Raw genomic sequence first — 18,790 nt, 5'->3', positions numbered from 1 at the left:
ATGATTTGTCTGGCTGTAGTTTGAAGAGTTTTTGTCCTCTGAGGGGCCCGTGCTGTTGCTGCCCAACCACCATTTGCAAGCAAGTGGGGAACTGCTGAAGTGAAAGCTTACAAACACCCTACAGGCAAAATTTCATTCAAAACTGGTAAGTGAAAATTATGATTAATGATCTATTTGCAGAAGTTATGATCGGTTTATGAATGATTCATGAAAGGAGAAAAGGAGACTAAATAGACTATGAATATCATTTGCAGGCAGTAATTTAAGCAACTTAATCCCCAAAGTGAGATCCTTCTAGTCTCATATTTACCTAATAACACCATATGGTGCAAGGGGTGGGTGCTGTGTTGTTAATAACCTGCTTCTACACAGCATGAATACACCAAAATACAGCTTTGTTGTGACAAAGGGAAGGTGTGCTGTCCGAGGCAAGTCTGCAAAGGGCAAACCTTCAGGTAAATAACTACAAACACACTTGGAAGGGTGAAAGCATCACAGTGTTGAGCAGTGAGGCCCAGCTCCTGCAGCAGCTGAGCACAGCAGCTGCAATTAGCAGCCAAGTCAGGGGAGCAGCTGGGCATGAACACTGTCCTGGAGCCAAGGGTAAAAGGCACAGAGCCTTGGGTCTGAATCCACCTCTCTGTCTCCCTGGGATTGGGATTTATTATCTATTTTCCCTTCTAACTTCTCATTGAAGCTGGCATTCAATGTCAACTGCCTTCAGAAACAGGATGTGAGATACCAGACGTTCTGTTTATGTATTATTTATGATCACAAAATCTGTCTATAGAAAGCCTCACATGGATGCAGTCTCTGAATTCCAATGAAGACCCTGGGTTTGGTTTTGTTTTTTTTTTCCACTCAGATTTTGAACAGGGTCGATAAGGCAAGCCTGTGACTTTGCCCAAAGGTGCACAGTGAGTTTCTGGGTCCAATCTCAGCACATCAGCTGGGCACTTCTGGTTCTTCACCATGTCCTTTCTCTAAGGATTGGTTATCATCTCTGTTCTCTCCTTAGCACCAGCTGTTTGGAACCAGCACTAATGCCTTACCACTGCAACTGGGAACAGCTGCATCCCAGTGGATTAACCAAAGTAGGAGGCTGAGGTGCTTTATTAATGGGACAAGTTTTGTAGGAAAGGTACAGTCCTTCTCTGGAACCAATTAGCAAAGCTGGGAGATTTAAGTAAACTTTGGGGGCACTTATTGCTTCTCTCCAGGCCTGACATGGAGGTAGCAAGCATCGAATGAAACACAAGGTGGGGATTGTTGTTCAAAAGTAAGCTAAATTATGTAATGCAGTTAAAAATGGGCTATCAAACTGACAAAAAGATCACATCTCCACCCTCTAGTTGGTTTTAAATTTGCCACTTCTAGGTCAGATGTGCAGGAGTAATTTCACACCTCAGAGGCAGACAAAAAAGCTAAGTTCTATTAATTGATCTACTGTAAATGTGTCACCTCACGTGGAGAGAGGGCAAGTGGCAAACTGAGCCACTGGCAGTCTGAGCACCCTGCAGTGCCATCAGCAATTCCCCAAGGAAGAAAAGCCAGAAGTCCAGTTGCTGTCCATTTCCCTTTGCAGCCCTCAGATGCCATTGCAGTCCCTTTCCCTCACACTGCAGCTCTCACCTTTTTTCTTCCTTTCTAATCCAACCATAGCCCAGGGTGAGCTGTCTGTAAAGCCCTCTGACTCGTGTTCCCTATGGCCAATGTAAGGGCACCTACCCCTTCTCAGTTTGTACAGTACTAAGGAGATTTCTCACCAGCACATCGAGCTCTGACAACTCTTCAGGTGTACATGACAAGAGTCAGCCACTGGAAAAAGGAAAAGGCATATTTAAATAGTGGTGTTGCACTAAGTCTTCATCCTTGTGTCTCAGTACCTTCAGGCTGGGACCCAGTCACTGTGGTCCTTTTGTCCTGCACAGAACAGTTAAGGAGTTTTGAAGCTGTCTTTTTCCCTTACTACAATTCAGACCCAGAAACACCTTCCATATGTTACTTTCCATGATAAATTACTGCAGCAGCTGCAGTGGGAGCAATTGCTGGGAAAGGATGGCACCTGCATGGCTGCAAGCAGAAGAGGTAGCAGGCTCCAGGAATGTGGTGATCCTTTTAATAAAACCTTTTAAACACTGTTTTGTCAGAAAAAAAGTAGCTTCCAGACTGATAAAATACAGCTCTCAGGCACATCAGTGTGGAGCACAGCAGGATTTTTGCTTCAGATTGGCTCAATGAAAAGCTCAATATATCCCCATTCAGCTTGCTATCTAGGCTGTGCTTTGTAAGACAAACAGCAACAGCAAGCACTTGTCTGCTCTTTCTTTCATAAAAACAAGCTGTTTTGCAGTCCAGAACTAACAGATGGGGCAGTATGAAATGAGGGTATGGGGTTTTTTTGTTTGTTTTTGTCACTTCCTCAAAGCCACAATAAGTAACATTTCCACCAGTGACAGAAGTGGCAGCGCACGGGAAGGGACGGTGTTTTAGATAGGGATGGCCACCACTGAGCTGTCCTCATACTAGTAAGGCTGTGTGAGTAGAGATCCTTAGGTAATATCTCTTGAGGCCCATTATGCACCCAGCCAGGTAAAACCCACAGTGCAGCAAAGCTCCTGGCAACACCCACAGCACTGACACAGCACCCTTGGCATCATCCTCCTGCTAACTTAACTCTATGGTCCTGCTGTGGAGCTGGGGAGAAGGAAGGAGCATCCTTACCTCCATCACCGTCATCAAAACCTGTGGTCCACCTTTGGCTAAGTTTTGAAACGCATCTAGGAGTAGAACAAAGAAAAGCTTTTTTCAGGAGAAGGAAGCAAGAATGCAACACAAACCTCAAAATAAGCCCTGGAGCAGAGCTGTGGTCCCCGTGTTGGAGTGCTGTGCGTCACTCAGGTGTCCACATGCACTGTGCTGCCTGGCCACATCGTATTTCTGTGCTGGGCACCCCCTGTGCCTCAGGCCTAGCATCACAGCAAGTAAAGCATCCCGACTGCACGTCCAGAGTTAAGCAAAAATATAGGAACAGGAGCACTCCACGTGACTGCTTCCATCTCCTCCCGTGATTTGTTTCAGTGGTACCTCCTGCCTGAAGGATGACGGAGAACAGCAGACTAATGAAACATCTTCCCCCAGGGAAACTTGCCTTGGTCCTTTTCCATCCTCCCTTTCAGTGAGTGATTACAGTGTGCCCTGAGGAAAATGATTCTCTTGATGTCATTAGTATGCCTTACGAGGTTTTTCCAGGGAATAGAAATGCAGATGCTGCTGTTATTCATCTCGAGTTTGAAATTAACGTTGCTTAACATTTTCTGACAGAACCCTTTGCCATCAGAAAATTTGAATTCATTCAAACACTGATATTCTAAAAGCACGTTTCTATTTCAGCTTGTCCAGAAGCAGCGCTAGCAAACCTAAGTGTTTGGATGAAACAAAAACACGGCATTATGAGCTCCTATTTATTTCAAAATTACTTTTCTCCTAGAAATGTGCTGTTATAAACAGTAATGAAAAGTTAAAACAAATCTAAGTTTGTCTGTCCTTGAATGAAACATTGCTCTAGGAGCCTGTTTCAAAACCTACCCAGCTTTAGAGAAATAGAAGGCTGCTGGGAGAGCATAGGAATAGGGCACAAGGCCCCACTGCTCATCAGCCCCTTAGAACAAGGTTTCCTGGGCTCACAGGCAACCAAGAGCTACCTATATGACCCAGAGCAGAGAGCAGGGAGGGAGGAAAACCAACATAATGAAGAACAGCCACCCTATACTGCTTTGAAGAAAGTGCATAGAACAAAGAAATGCCCACATTGCACCCAGCTCCTTAGCAAGGCTGCATTTGCAGGCCAGCTTATGTTCAGCAGTCTTTCTAGGAAAAAATGCAGTGCTGAAGTTGCCTCCTCTGAGCAGAAGTACCCCTTTACTGCTTCATTACCTCCAGTTAAATAGAATTTGCAAAGAAGCTGTTGCTTTTGGTTTGGGTCTCATCTCTGGCGATCCTGAAAGGATGAGTAATGATTCAGTGAGACAGATTTGTCTCCACTGCTGCATTCACATCCCCATAAAGGTGGAATGTCTCTTCTTTCCACTTGGCTCAACATCCATTCCACTTGGCTCCTGTATGCACTCCTCTAAAAATCTTACAGTGAATTGAAAAGATTGGGAAATGCATTACACATTAAACCCTCTGTAAAGCAATAACTGAAAGGCTCAAAGAACATCTTTAGACACTCATTACAGGAGGCACTGAAATTTTTAAAGATTCTTCTCCAAATGGATTTAAAGGAGTTGTCTTTACGCTGGCACTTAAAATGTAAAAGGACATTTTTATGATGAAAAAATTGCTATGCTACTGCATTAGGCATAAGAATTCCCATCCACGGTAAGTGACATAATCACAGAAATAAAGATATTTAAAAGTTGTGGGTTTAGTGAAGGTATTAAGATCTGGACCTGCTCTGACTATCTGAGCTGCTTCTGTGTTCTGTCGAAATGGAATTTTAGGCAGCCTCATCACCCAGGCAGATCTGCTGACAACTGGCGATTCCTAAAACATCAGTGCTAAAACATGGGCAAAAAATAACCCCCCAACTCCACGTGCTGCTGAAACACAGCTTGTTCCAAAGACGAACCAAATTGCTGTAGCAGTGTTCTAGCATGTGGGCTACAATTGCTGGATTTCTTTAACTACTGCTATTTCCAGTCAAAATGCTTATAATTATAGCAGTAAAAACTATGCTTTTATAAAACAGAATTAGGCACTTTCGTTTACAGTCACTCCCTTCCTTGCCAGACAATACAAGGACACAACAGAGGAAACGCATTTGTTTTCCCACTGAAAGGGTCTCACGCCTTCTCCTTACCAAAACTTTGGAAGAACTGTGCTGAAGACAGAGGGAATATCTCTCCAGTTAAAGAAATAGAAATAAAAAAGAGAGAGAAAGCCTTCCATTTCATAGGAGTCTCAGAGGAGACTGTATGGCTCTCCACAGCTGCCTGACAGCAGGTTGTAGGAAGGTGGGAGTTAGGCTCTTCTCCCAGGTAAGAGTGATATGATGAGAGACAGTGGCCTCAAGTAGCACCAGGGGATGTTCAGGTTGGGTATTAGGAACAAATTTGTTTCAGAAAGAGCAGTGAGGTACTGGAACATGGGCTGCCCAGGGTGGTGGTGAAGTCATCATCCCTGGAGGTGTTCAAGGACCATGGAGATATGGCTCTGAGGGATGTGGTCTGGAGTGGTCACAGGCATGGGCTGATGGTTGGACTAGATGATCTTAGAGGTCTTTCCAACCTTAACGGACATGAGTTCACTGGACATGAGTGAACACAGTCTCCCTCCTGTGGTATGGGCGATGCCACCCTAGAGGAAGATCTAATGCACAACAGGATGCTCAAGCTTTTGTGAAAAGGCACCAGTGCAGGAAAATTAGTCTGTCTTAGTGCATGGGAGCTCTCAGGATAAGCCTAAGTCCAAAGGGACGGCTAGGAGGGCCTAGATTTTTACCCCGTGCAGTTCCATAAGCCTGTATTGTGGTGCCTGGCAGTTTTTCCTTTGCCTCCTTCTGTCAGCCTGGCTTCGCAGGCACCCTGTGATAAAGCTCCAGGACTCACAGGTCATGGTTTCAAGGCGCATCATGCAGCTCACGAAGTCAGCAAAGCCCATTCTCCTGTACACATCGCCGTAGCGCAGGGCCATCAGGTGCAGGATCTGCTCATTGACGGGCAGGCCTGTGGGGGAGAGCAGAAGGACAGCACTGGGGATCACTGCAGGGTGACAGACTGGCCCTGCTGGCCTCGTGCTCTTACAGATAAGCCCTCCTCCCTGTCAGACTGGGTGCCCTCTGGGCCCCCACACAGCAGCATGCCTTCTCCCAGCTGTGGTAGGAAGAGCTGGGGCAGGGTAGTGGAGAATCCAAGCCCTTCTCATCACATGAGCTGTGGTTATTGCAGAATTAAAGATTCTAGTCTTACTTTGCACTTTTCGCTTTTATTTTCTCTAATAAATGATGATTTTCTTTTCTATGGTGCATAACTGCTGCAGTCTGAGCGCAGCACTCACAATACCACCGGCGTTTTCTGCTAAGCAGGAATAGGACGTACTGCTATTATGCAGTACAGCATGCCCAGGATTCCTAATTTTTACATTTTCTCTTATATCAGAAAACGGTGAAAGGTGCATTTCGTTTCTTATTAGCTGATTATTCAGTATTTGTGTCACAGTCTATTTGGATGGAAATTGGTATTCAACTGAATGAACAAAAGTTGCCTATTAGAATGATTCTTTTATAAGTTAAATAAAACTACCCTAAATATGCTGGCTACCTAAGACATGATTTAAATATTTTTTGCTCTAAAAGCTGATTTACTAAATAAAAGAGAACTGTTATGCACTGATAGCTTCAGGCTAACGCATTCTTTGTGACTCCAGAAAGTCTCATTTGCTCATCCCCAGTTTTCAGCAGCTCAGTGGCAAGTGAAGTGCCTTTCCCCCTTTTACCAACCAGTTCTAGACTTACTGGTTTTAAATGAATTCATAATGAAGCCAAATTAGTTTGAAAAGAAGGGAATGGTTTCTCTACAGCTTTTTGGGGAGAGATGCAACTATTGGAGGTGGGTTAGCACGATGACAAACCCTGTTTGCACAAGCCTACCTGGAGAAGGTCCCCAGCAGGAATCTCACACACGATGTGCAATAGTTATGTAATGGAAATACATTTATGCTTAGCCCTTCCAATAGCTGCACCATTTTAGCTGCTGCTTCTCCCAGTTCATGCTGTAGCAGAAGTGGCCTGGCAGCTTCTTCACTGCCGTTTGGCACATTAGCGCTGCACTGCTCAGGTTATGCAGATGCTCTGCTTACCTCTCAGCAACAAAAAAGTTACACATCCGTTCTGAGCTGATGATTCCCATCAACAGTTCTTCTTCACCGTCTTCCTCCCAGAGACAGCACCCACTCCAAGCTCCAGGTATACAAATGGGAGTTTCTCTACTGTACGATTACCAGCAGGTTTGCTATCTGTGAGCTATATTTCATGCACAAAGTCTCTGGAGAGATAACCCAGCAATAATGCCTCCTTTGTGCAAAGGGACACTATGCACTCACTGCAAGTTTCAGCATTCGTGTAGCCAATAGAGGTCAGTGCAAACTAAATAAATGCCTGTCACTGTGGCTTTCCATAATAGACTTAGTCACTGCCTCCCTGAGAAACTGCAGGAATTGGATTATGTGCAAGCTCCTTGCTCCTTTCCCTGTTTTGTCTATGACTTAGAGAAAACCTGCAGCCTGTGCTTCTCTGCATCTCTGCTGTTTCCCTTGCTATGATTCAAAGGGTGGATGCTCCTGTATGGGAGGGGGCAGGTGGGCACAGCGCCATGCAGCAAAGAAAAGGTTTCTGTGCAAAATGAGCTTTCTGTCTCAGTGCCCTGAAACAATGCAGTATTCTGAGCAGAGCTGTGATCCAACTGGCACTTCTGTGCATTCCAAACTGCTTTACTCCTAAAGCCCTTTCTTGTTTTCATCCTTTTCTGCAGGGACAGGAGCTGCTCAGCACACCTGGACATACCTGCTGTCTGTATTGCACTCTTCAGTTCAGATACATCAAGAAATCCAGAACGATTTCTGTCTTCTCTCTTGAAGAGATCCTGAAAAACAGCAGAAAAGCAGCTTTTAGACCTTCATCACTGCTCTTCAAATGTATTGCTACATCTAATTAGGTAGGATGTTTTCCTTCCTTAATAAATTCACTGCAAGGAAGTCAACAGATAAGATAGGGTGACCATGACAGGACAGACCATTTCCAGAAGGCTCAGTCACTATATTATACCATAAAAAATTCCACTTTGGGGTGGGTTAAAGCCTGTTTGCTCACTTTCCTGGTTTATGTGCACAGACAACAACAGGAATACTCATACTTCCACTGACAAAAACACATTGTCTGTAATACATTAAATCTGCCAGGAGTCCCAGTGTCCCAGAATGTCATCTTTCCCAACAAACCTGAGGTGCTGTCAGTGGGAAGGCACTGCTGCTTAGCAGGGAATTGGCACCCTACTGTCCTAGGTGGCCACAGACTGTCTTGAGAGGGACAGAACAAAGCACAGTCTGCCCATCTTGGAGGCTTCAAGGAATCTTCCCCTTCTGCAGTAAGACTGGAGGAAGAAGGACCTGACTCAGGGAAGCTGCCTGAACTTAGGTGAGGCCCTAAATACCAAGCTGGCATCCACACTGTTTCCGAATCTAATGCTTTTCTCAGAGCAGAGACTTTAAAAAAAAAAAAGAAAAAAAAAAAAAAAGGCTTTAAAAAGTGTACCCAGCAGTGGGCACAGATTTGCATCAAATCCTGAGACTAACTGGCCTTCCTACATTTTCCCATTTCAGAAAGCCCCTGATTGCTCGCTTACAGCATTTCACACACTCCTGCTTCCTGCCCTCAGCCTTTGCATGAGAGGATGGAAATCTGACCTACTAAAGATGCAATCTTGGCAACATCTACTTTGGTATTGCAGTGTCTGCACCTTGGTGATAAAAAAAAAACAAAACAGGAATATGGTTGTGGCAGAGAAAAGAGAGAGCAACCCCATATACCATGTACTTGGTGACACTTCGCCAGAGGCTCCCAAACTCCTGCAGCGTGAGTTGTCCATTTGAATTGAGCTGTGCATTTAGTTAAGAATCAAGCAGTTAATGAGCTAAACCTGGTGATGCCTTCATTGCTGAGGATGCTGCCTTCATGTAAAGGGAGCCTTAAGATGCAGCCTTTTCTGTTTGTTGCTTTGTGTTTAGAAGATCTTTTCTGGTCCCAATTATGCTCAGAGTTAAATATGCCTTTTCTGGCAATTTGTGCAGCTGCTCATATCTATGCTCACAAACAACAAAAGGTTTCTATTTCTATGGTGTCTTTAACCATAAGGGTTCCTGAGGCAATCTATGCAGCTGATATTGGGCCCCTGAGCACAGCAGCCACTGAGGAGGAGCAGAACCTCATGCTCCAGCCTACATGTGCTCTTGTGCATGGGACAGCATGAGATCAGCTCTGGCTGGATCCTTCTGGGAGAAGAGGCAGTGAAGGAGCCAAGAACACACAGAGCTGATCCTGATGCCTGTTCTTAGAAGCCACTGCAAGCAAGAAAACACTTCACTACAAGCTACGTGAGCCCACAAGTGAAACCTGACTGAAAAAAAGCTGCTATCATTTTTGCAGGCCAGGATAGGTCACACTGTACGTGGGCTGTATGCAGCCCAGAGAATGAAAATCCACCTTGAATCAAAGGAGAGCAGTGGCTTTGTCAGCCAGGTGCTTGCACGTGCCATGCATTCACAGTGCCCACTTAGCCTAGCGGTTGCTTTGGAAAGGGGGGAAACTTCTTTTGCTTGCAAGATGGAGAAACCTGGAAAGAGAGGGATTGCACAGCACTTTTATTCATTCCCTGTCAGCTTCTAAAAATCTGAAAATGTCTCAAAGTTATTCCAAGGCATGGAAGGAAAGAGATGGCGAGCCAGCAAATGGGAGAAAACACACAAGGGAGGATTTATGTTTTCATCAAGGAGTCTTCTTGTTCTACAATGGCCGGCAATGTATTTCCAGCATTGTTAACAATAAAATGACTGTGGATCCAACTAAAGGCACATTGGGAAGGATGAATGGCCTGCCAGTCTCAGACACATGGCTGTGAGTGGGCAGAGACAGTGTTTTCTCTTACTGCAGCTCTGCTGGCAAGCTCTGAGAGCTGACATTCTGGGCTTCTGTGGCCGCACCAACCTGTGCCTGGGGCCTGCATCTGAGAGTGAAGCTTAGCAAAGCCCCGGGCCCCACAGAATGGAAAATGAGACCAAAGGAATTTGTTGCTGGCAGAAGGTATGAACGCACAGGTTGACTCTCACCTTTCAGCAGAGATGCTCCCAGAGCCAGGCCATGCATAGCAAAGTCCTGCATATAGGCTGTGGCAGCTATTTACTGAGGAATATGGCTAATCTTTGCAGGTTCTCACACTGGGACGCTCAGCTCAGCCATAACTCAAGGCAAGGATGAGCAACACTGGGGAACTTTATTGCTTTTGCTGAAAGGATACATCCATCAGAGCTAAAATGGCTCGACATGAATCAAAGCTGAACTCTCCTCCCAGGCTGGTCATTTCATCTGCAAGGATTGACATAACAGACAGAATCAGCAAAAGCAAATCCTACATTCAGACCACCACTGGGGGGGAAGGACACCAGTGTGAAGGCATGTAAAACTACACAGCCCCAGATCTAGCTCAAAGTTCTCAGGCAGCAACAAGGGGTGAGGTCCACTGAAGGAGTCTGATCCTTCTTGAAAACCTCCACTACCTCTTTTCCCATTTGGTGATCACAGGTGGCTGTTCTGCACTGTCTTGACCCATCTACTCACCCTCCTGGAAGCAGAAGGCTCTTGGGATAAGGATCAGTGAAATAGCAGTGATGAGGAAGGCTGTCCCAGTACTGAACTGGGAGGGGAAGTGTGTATATATATAGACACACACACACACGCACACACACACACATACATACATAATACATACAGATATTACTAAATCTTCTAATTTACACTAACTAAGAATAGGGAAGCACCAGAGGCAAAAACCTTACCTTGCAGGACCATGTCATTAAGAAGTTGTTGCAACTGCAAAGCATCAATAGCTGAGCCCTAATGCAGAATAAAGAGAGGTCTGTGAGAGCAAAGTTTACTCCTGCCTCACTTTTGCCCCAAATACCTTTATTCATGCACCATGGCAACTAAGAAGGACCTCTAGCAGATGGATGCATGACCGTGCCTGCACAGAAGCATGCCACAGCCCTACTTGCTGCTGGGCCATTCTCTGTCCTTCCCTGTGAGGGTCTGCTGGGCAGCCACAGGCTCCATTGCCATGGAGTGTTTTCAGTGGTGATGGGAGCAGTTGCTCCTTTCGTCCACATTCTCTTCACCAAACCCTCAGCAACTGCCCGCTTCTCTCTGAGCCACCCAAACCATCAGCAAACCAGAATGCCTCCCTGCCTGAAACACCGCCAGGGCTTTCAGCAGGGCAGCCCTGTTCATTTTCACCTCAGTGCACTGATACAACTATTAACTGCAAGAGATGCATTGTGCAAAAACTTTCGGCAGAGATATGTATATATTTTTTTGTTCTCCTAAGTCAAGCAGTTTTGTTATAATGGTTTATTAAGCCATTAAACGCATCTCCTGTGAATGCACACAGTTTGGCTCAGAAAAAGCAGGAATCAATTACTCAAACACTCACTGATGTTTGGTTTCCAGCTGCTGCAAAAGCAAATGGAAAATGATGCTGATGAGAGGAGGGAATACCCAAAGCTTTCTAATTGCTTTCTGTACATAAACAAACCAAAGCCAAAAAAAGTACACATGCAAGTCCAACATCTCCAATCCTCCTCTGAAATATGGGGATAGCCAATCTGTCCCAGCTAAATTCCTGTTCTTCTGAGGGGTTTTGGCAAGTAAATCAATACCACTTTCAGGGTGCCCCCTTAAGGATGAAGCTACATTTCCAAAAGAACATTTTAATAAATGGGTCAAGTATGACCAGTGGAGATTAGTTTTCTTTTTGCAAGTCCACGTGCCTTTTTTTTTATATATATATTATTATTTTTCAGCAAGATGCTTTAGACAGTGTACCTGCTTCGCATATTTTAGGAAGATAGCCTTATAGGAGCTGTCCTGTTTCTGTCTTGGTACATCCTGGATCAAATAAGAAATGCGCACATAAATAATTCAGTTACAAAACAATTGGAAGCAGCAGTCTGAAGATCAAACAATGCTTCAGAGAGGGCTGGAGAATCAACAGTAGAAATTCAGTTTTAACATCCCTAAAGTGGACTAGGAGTAAGAAAGCTACTGCAGTGAAGGAAGAAACATTGTTAGGATGCTATCACTTAGCACAGCTGGGAGGGAGCCTGGGGAAAACAACTTTAACATCTTGGAGTGGAATTCAGCAAGTCAATACATGAGAATACAAATACCAGGACTGATCCTTATTGATGGCCTTTGGTTGAAACCACTGGCTCAGAGCATGGAAGATGCACCAGGAAGGGCATGTACCAAGAGAATAGAACAAGGTGATGACTTTTCCCTTCTCTCTTACCCCAATGCAGGCTTGACAGTATCTGAACAACTGCAGCTCTCTATGGAGCCAATATGGAGAAATATCCTTAACTTCATAAAGTTTCAAAAAAAAAAAAAAAATTGAGCTTAATCCCTAATGCCTTCCGTGTTATTCATACTGGTGAAGTCCAACTGCCTGAATAAGATCAGAAACTGTGGGTACCATAATTTGTCAAAGTCAAAACATTGGCTAATGACAACAACCAAGTAAACTGACAGACTTGTCAGTGGGAAGAGATAATAAGCCACCATTTATGCTACCTCTCTAATGGGGCTTAATTGCAGGCTGGCAAATGAATCACAAGGGAAGGACTCATTTTCCATTCTCTTGGAGCATCTTTGGCTTCATCAACCCACATAGAGTTTACACTGCTGTAAATAACAGCCTGCTCAGTGGCAGTGGTTTGCAAATGACCACTGAGGCAGCAGCATGGACTGGACCAGCTCTGGCAATGTGCACAGTTTACAGGAAGGAAGTCCAGCAATAGATTACAGAACCATAGAATCACCGCTCTCACTGAGAAGAATTTTTTCCTAATATCCAGTGGTATCTGGATGGTAACTGGGCTGGACAGGCTGAAATGTGGGTTGAACTTGAGCTGTACCCAGATTTAAAGTGCAGTTTCCCTTACATCTGTGAAGATACCTAGGTGAAAATCTGCAGAAATCTGCTTTGTGTCTCACCTCAATGAACTCCTGTTCTTTATAGAATGCAAACACTAAGAGAAGCCATTCCTCTGGGGAGAGCGTGCACAACTCTGCTCTCAGCTGTGAAGTTTTTTGAAAAAATGGCTATACTGAGCTGTGGAGTAGAGAGGGAGAGCTGTGGAGGAGAGAGGGAGAGCTTCTCCCTCTCTCCTCCTTGGACACATACCCATTTTACAGACACTGCAGGAATCATTTGTCTTTAAAATGCTCCCCCCCCCTGCTTATCACACCGGTATCAGTAGCAGTTTTCCAGGACTCTTACCATTGGCAGCATTGGGTTGAGCTGAGAGTTTGCGTTCCTAGAAAAGAGTTGAGTCACATCACACTGGGAGAAAATGTGCCTTTCCAAGAGCACTGTTCTGCAGACACTGCAGGAGGTAGGCAGCGACCAGTTTGTTTGCCCAGCTTACAGCCCAGCACTCACATCTCCTGGTCTGACCCAGCTCAGTCAATTCTGTTGTGCTGGTCGCAGACCTCCCTGTGCAACTAAATATGAGCAGACCAAGTGCCTGCTCTGGGGCTGTTGCCCTCCGTCATCTGGGCCTGCGGGCAGCAGCACAGAAAGGATAACTGGACTCATTCAGAACGTCAGGACTAATCTCCCCACACAGAAGCCAGGGCTGTCCTTCCTTGAGCCACGCAAAAAAGTTTAATAGTCAGGGATAAACATAGCATCCAGGCTATAAAAAGGCAACATTGATTTGGAGATCATCATTCCTTCTGAGGCTCACTTAGTAGCAGTTAACATTTAACACCGAAGGCGTGCTTTCAGTAGAGAAATCAGGTAAGCCAGTTGTCTATGACAAAGCTTGCGTGGTCTCACAAGGAAGTACCTGTCCCCAGACAGTGAGCACAGAGCCCAGCTAGTGCCCTCTGATCACATGGCGCTGATGCTCCCTTCTTGAACAAACCTTAATGCTGTGGGTGCTGCAAGACCCATGGGAAGGGCATGCCCATGCATTGCCTAGCTTAGTAAGGTAAGGGTCACAAGCTCTCCTGGAAAGAGCTACATCCAAGGTCTGAACCTTCTTGTGCATGAATCATCACACTGAAAGCAGACTAGCCTGTGGCACAGACTACTCATGTTTGTTGTCCATAACTAAGGAGTTGCCTTATTTGGTTCTGAGCCATTTTAACTGAAGGCCAAAACCTAGAGAACAATCTCATTATGAAGATATGGACTTGTGACATAAGAGCTGCAGTCACCTATACTGCAGAACTTACTGAACGAAAGGCATTGCACATCTGATCCCTAAGGGTTATTTGGTAACGCTGAGCTGTAGGGTTTGCTCTTTAAATAAAGCACACCCAGATATTTATACACAAATGCAACAGAAGCTGCCTTTGCAGGAACTGTGATATACTATTTTTCTACCATGCTTATTCTTCACGACCCCTCTCTTACTGAGGGGAGCCCTGTTGACCTGTGTATTTGATGACTAGTTGAAGGGTTCCAAGTCTTCCACTGCTTTTTGCTTCTTTGCCAACAACCTGATCCATGCAGGGTCCAGCTGGCACAACATACAAAACTGCATAGTGGCTGCTAGGAAAAAGAAGCTTGCAGTCCTTCTTCTATTAAAGAGAGATTTCTTTGCAAGCTGGCAGGGCATATTCCACAATTATTGCTCATCATACTGCTCTTCATACCAAAGCTAGGATCCTTGATGGCTACTGATGAGCCCTGTTCTGCAATGGCCACCTATGCATCTGGCAGTACACAAACGATCCCCCTTAACATGGTCCTCAACACTCAGCTGTGCTGTCCCAGCACATTTGTAGAGTACATTGCAAGCAAATTGCTACATCAGTTGTCTCAACATTAAATTGTTAAATCCTGGCATACAGCAAATCTGGGGCCCATATGAAGAACTTGTCATTATCTTACTCATTGTAGTCTTGATTCTTTACAAAAATTCGTAAGACAAATTCAAATTCTCGGTCCTCTGTTGTAGCAGGAATGACAGCATAAGTTCCTGGGCTCAAATTAAAGCAGCTGCTCACATCTCGTGTAAGGGAGAAAACTTGTTTCAGAACTTTGGAGTTCTCCTAAAAGAAAAACAAAGCTGGTTATCTCACCTTCCATGCCAGGAGTCAAAGTAAGTCAGTAAGCGTACCCAGAGCAGCCTTGTGCTCCCACTGCTCTCTGGATCTACGCTGCCTCTGATATGCCTTAACCTTCCCAGAGGCATGGAAAGCTTGAACAGGAGACAAACTTTGTCCAAGCACACATCAGTAATACAAAAAGTTGGAAGAAGTGGGTAAAAAAGGAAAATAAGAAAATATATTTCAGTGAAGAGAACTTCAATTAACAGTAAGGATGCCCTTACTAAAACCTTCCTGAGATCTAGCATAACCCAGGGAATTCACCAAGCATCTCACTGTGATGACAATGCTTTAAGGATCACAACTCAAACCTTCCAGCAAGTGTCACAAGGAAACAGAACGTTCTCATCTTTCTTCTATTATTCCAGTATGTTTGCTGAGATGAAACTAATATTATGCAACAGCTATTATTATGATGACATGTAAAGATAGCATAATAAAAAACCCTTACTAAACACATTCCCCCAAATACTTCAGCATGTATAAATTCCATTTAGAATGGTTGTACAGCGTGGCAGGGTTATTTATGAGCCATGCCTTTGGGAGAAAAATAGCATAAAACTGCTATTCTGGGAGGGAGAAAAAAAGATGACTACTGTTACAGAGGGCTGGGAGGTATGCAGACTGCTAAATATTATGGGTCAGATATGGAGCAGATAGAAATGGGCAGCACTGTGAAGAAATAAATGGCACAATCCTTTTTTACTTTTGTGTCTCATTCTACATTCCTTCTGGTAAAAAGCAGAAGCAGATTAATATCTCAAAGAAGTCAAAACTGGTGTGAGATAAGAATCAGACTCTATACACTGCTCAGCTCTAACACACAACATTAAACTTCCCTCACAGCTATGTATTAGTTCTCCACATCAATACCTAATTAAAGGCTTCATAGAGCTATCAGCTATGTCCATTCTGGCTTGCATCTTTGCCTGTGCTGCATTCCCCTCTCATCCTGCCAATGGATGACACCCTTACCAATGCCAATGTGATGCACCTCAAATGATACCGAACAGCGAATAAGGCTGATGATGAATAATGGAAGTAAAAGCAGTTGAGGGGGAAGAATGAACCACAGGAATCTTGGCAATTGCACTTTCCTTTTGAAAAGAGCCCCCTCTTAAACTTTTTACATGAAGATGCCACTTCCGACTACTCTCAGGCACTGAGGGTAGACACTGTGAATGATCTGAGGGAGTACAGCACTAAGGTCATCTTTCCTTCATTACCAAGGTGTTCCACAGAAATCCTATTGCCCTGGCGATCAGCTGCTCTGACTTTGCCCTTCAGCTCCTGCATGGGAGCATCTTGGAGCCAAAGTCAACTTCAGCCTGAGGCGAGCCATGGGCTGACACCTTACAGAGGTCACATCAGCCAGAAGTGACACACTCATCAAATTTCATCTGACCTTGAGAGCAAAACAAAATGAAAACAGGCCAAACCTTTTGCCTGGACAGCTTCCTGACTAAACAAAAGCCTCTTTCCAGTGGTCTATAGAACTATGCCATGACAACCCACCAAAGGTCCTTTTTATCAAAATGAGTGACTAATCAAGATGGGCGTGCACCAAACTAGCGCACGCAGGGATCTCCATGTCTGGTGACTGTTGGGGGACAGCTGATGAGGGTGCTGGAAGGACTGGGTTTCCCATTTACCAGGAGTGGCAGATCTAGTTGAGCAGCATGGCTGGTCTCTTGGCACCCTGAGGGCTGACAGATCCACACAGAGGATGCCCTTGAGTACAGATAGTGAGTTCCAGGCACTGAAGAAAAGCCTCCCCAGCTTTCCTGTAGGCTCCCTTCAGGTATTAGAAGACCTCTATAAGGTCCACATGGAATTTTCTCTTCTCTAGACTGAAAAGCCCCAACTCTTTCAGCCTGTCCTTGTAGGGGAGTTTCTCCAGCCCTCTGTTCAACTTTGTGGCCCTCCTCTGGACCTGCTCCAACAGCTCCACATCCTTCTTGTGTTGGGTCTGTCTTAATATGGAAGACATCCAGAAACTTGCTCCAAATAGATTTCTCTCCAAAAGACAGTCCAAAGACAATTAAATCCTTCATTTACATGTGCAGGTATAATAAGCCATGTAGCAAACAACAAGATCTACATAATATCTAACTGTGCTTACCGTGGTGATAAAAAAGCCAATCTTCAATGTTTGTGCATCCTGCATACCCTCTGCATTTTTTTGTATGAGTGAAATGACCACATTGTAGGATTTGGGGTCATAATTTGTTACTTTGAAGAAATACTGAGGGTTCTTTGAAACTGCACCTGCTGAGGAAGTGTTATTAGATTAGTAATAGCCACTAAGACATCCCAGTAGTAGCCTCTTGTGTTAGATCATGCTTATGAAGACTCAGAAGAGCTAATTACTTCTCCAAAACGCTTTTGATGCAACAAAGCACTGTAGTCCCTTTATTAGCAGGGGTTGAGGAATCTAGAGTTAAACTAATTGCCCATTAATCATTTCAGAAATCTCTGGCAAAGTCATAAATGTCAGGCAGATTTCTCACCCACCCATTTCTGTTTCACCTACATGGCACATTTTCCCCAGGCAGGAAAGCAGTGATTTTCAATCCCCTGGCTGACCCTGTGGCTGAGCTGAAAAAGTACTGCGATTTGGAGATCATAAGCACATAAATGAAAAACACAAAATGATCCAAAGATATCCTCCTCTTCCTACCTATTACTGTTTGTGATGCAGAAGACAGTCCTGAGGGCCAGAACAAAAAGTCCAAAGGTTTAATAAATAAGAAGCATCCCTGACAAGAAGTGAAACTGGAGGAAAAGGTCTGAGGTGTCAGCCTAGACATGAAGCCATGTTTTGAGAGGCCTTGAAAGTTTCTCCAGACCAGTCCTCAGCCTCTCCTCACATGACATGTCTTCCAGCCCTGTTACCAGCTTTCTTGCCTTCCTCTGGGCTCTTTCAAGGACCTTAATATCCCTTCTGTACTGTGGAGTCCAGAACTGCACACAGCATTCAAAGTGAGGCTGCACCAGCACTAAGGAGAGAATCGCCTCTTTTGATCAGATGGTTATGCTGTGCTTCAGGCTCTCCAGTAAAATGCACGGTTTTATCTGGTCAAAAGACCTTGTTCAAATTGAGCTTTGCAGCACAATTCTTTCATTCCATATCCATTTAATTCCAGAGTACCTCTTTCTCTGGGGGACCAGTCACATATTTGCCAGACCAGACTTTCTGATGAGGTCCCCTGTAGCACCTACTTCAACAGGCTGAAAGAACATAGACAAGCACATTTTGATTTTAGGCAGCCTAGAATCTCTAAATCACAAGCCCTCTTCTCTCTTTTTTTTTTTTCCCCCCCAACTCAGCAGCCAGTGCCACTGCTTTCTATCTGTTTCCCTAGCTGATAGGTGCTGTAATGAGAAAGAGCAGGCATTAACAACTACCAATCAATATTTCTGTTAACTGGTGCTCACGGCGAATGTTTCAGTGTAAGCCCTGGTGTAGAGGAGAGGATTGGGTGACTGCAGGTAGCATTTATTACCAGAGGACCAGTCATTCCTGCCAGTAGCGAGCAATGGGCTCCACAGGTTGATGTGTCTGTCCACAGACCATCCTGTGTGGTGCTGATCTCCAAAGTCCAGAAACGTTGGGGTGCAGTTACAAACACACAGCCAGGAAAACTGCTCCCGAAAGTTCTCATAGGACATCCTGCAAAGGAGAAAGCCGCACCTTTCAGTCTGAGACACCAGTTGGATATTCCTGTTCAACCCCTCAGTGTCTTCAAAACAGGGTTACACAGCAGTGGCACAGGGTGCAGACAAGCTTGGCTGACACTTAGCAGTACAAGTTAGCTCTCAGTACATTTAGGGTGCCCCAAA

At 44.7% G+C, this 18,790-nt stretch overlaps 1 protein-coding gene and 1 long non-coding RNA gene across 14 annotated transcripts in view; one reads left to right on the top strand and one right to left on the bottom strand.

Moving 5' to 3' along the window:
- The window catches only part of LOC125689259 (calpain-13-like), a 51,748-nt gene that overhangs the window by 1,284 nt on the left and 31,674 nt on the right, over positions 1 to 18,790 (bottom strand). For 5 of the 13 annotated variants that reach the window (XM_048936208.1, XM_048936213.1, XM_048936212.1 and 2 more), the window contains 11 exons: positions 18,454 to 18,620; positions 17,070 to 17,218; positions 14,730 to 14,890; positions 13,107 to 13,143; positions 11,651 to 11,713; positions 10,609 to 10,666; positions 10,071 to 10,138; positions 8,587 to 8,655; positions 7,565 to 7,643; positions 5,613 to 5,729; positions 2,725 to 2,780 (listed from right to left, as the gene is read on the bottom strand). In XM_048936208.1, coding sequence (XP_048792165.1) covers positions 2,725 to 2,780; positions 5,613 to 5,729; positions 7,565 to 7,643; positions 8,587 to 8,655; positions 10,071 to 10,138; positions 10,609 to 10,666; positions 11,651 to 11,713; positions 13,107 to 13,143; positions 14,730 to 14,890; positions 17,070 to 17,218; positions 18,454 to 18,620 — 1,024 coding nt within the window. Of the gene's footprint in view, positions 1 to 139; positions 1,819 to 2,724; positions 2,781 to 3,936; positions 5,730 to 7,564; positions 7,644 to 8,586; positions 8,656 to 9,882; positions 10,139 to 10,608; positions 10,667 to 11,650; positions 11,714 to 13,106; positions 13,144 to 14,729; positions 14,891 to 17,069; positions 17,219 to 18,453; positions 18,621 to 18,790 lie in introns of those variants that run through there. The other 8 variants (XR_007375144.1, XM_048936210.1, XM_048936214.1 and 5 more) reach the window with 8 other exon arrangements.
- On the top strand, positions 46 to 8,485 carry LOC125689261 (uncharacterized). Its single transcript, XR_007375149.1, has 3 exons — positions 46 to 145; positions 7,533 to 7,715; positions 8,380 to 8,485. It is a non-coding gene; the product is annotated as an uncharacterized LOC125689261 (long non-coding RNA).

This window comes from Lagopus muta, chromosome 2 (genome assembly GCF_023343835.1).
Source record: "Lagopus muta isolate bLagMut1 chromosome 2, bLagMut1 primary, whole genome shotgun sequence".
Lineage (NCBI taxonomy): Eukaryota > Metazoa > Chordata > Aves > Galliformes > Phasianidae > Lagopus > Lagopus muta.
The sequence above is the reverse complement of the archived record's forward strand: the minus strand, read 5'-3'. Positions and strand labels throughout refer to the sequence as shown.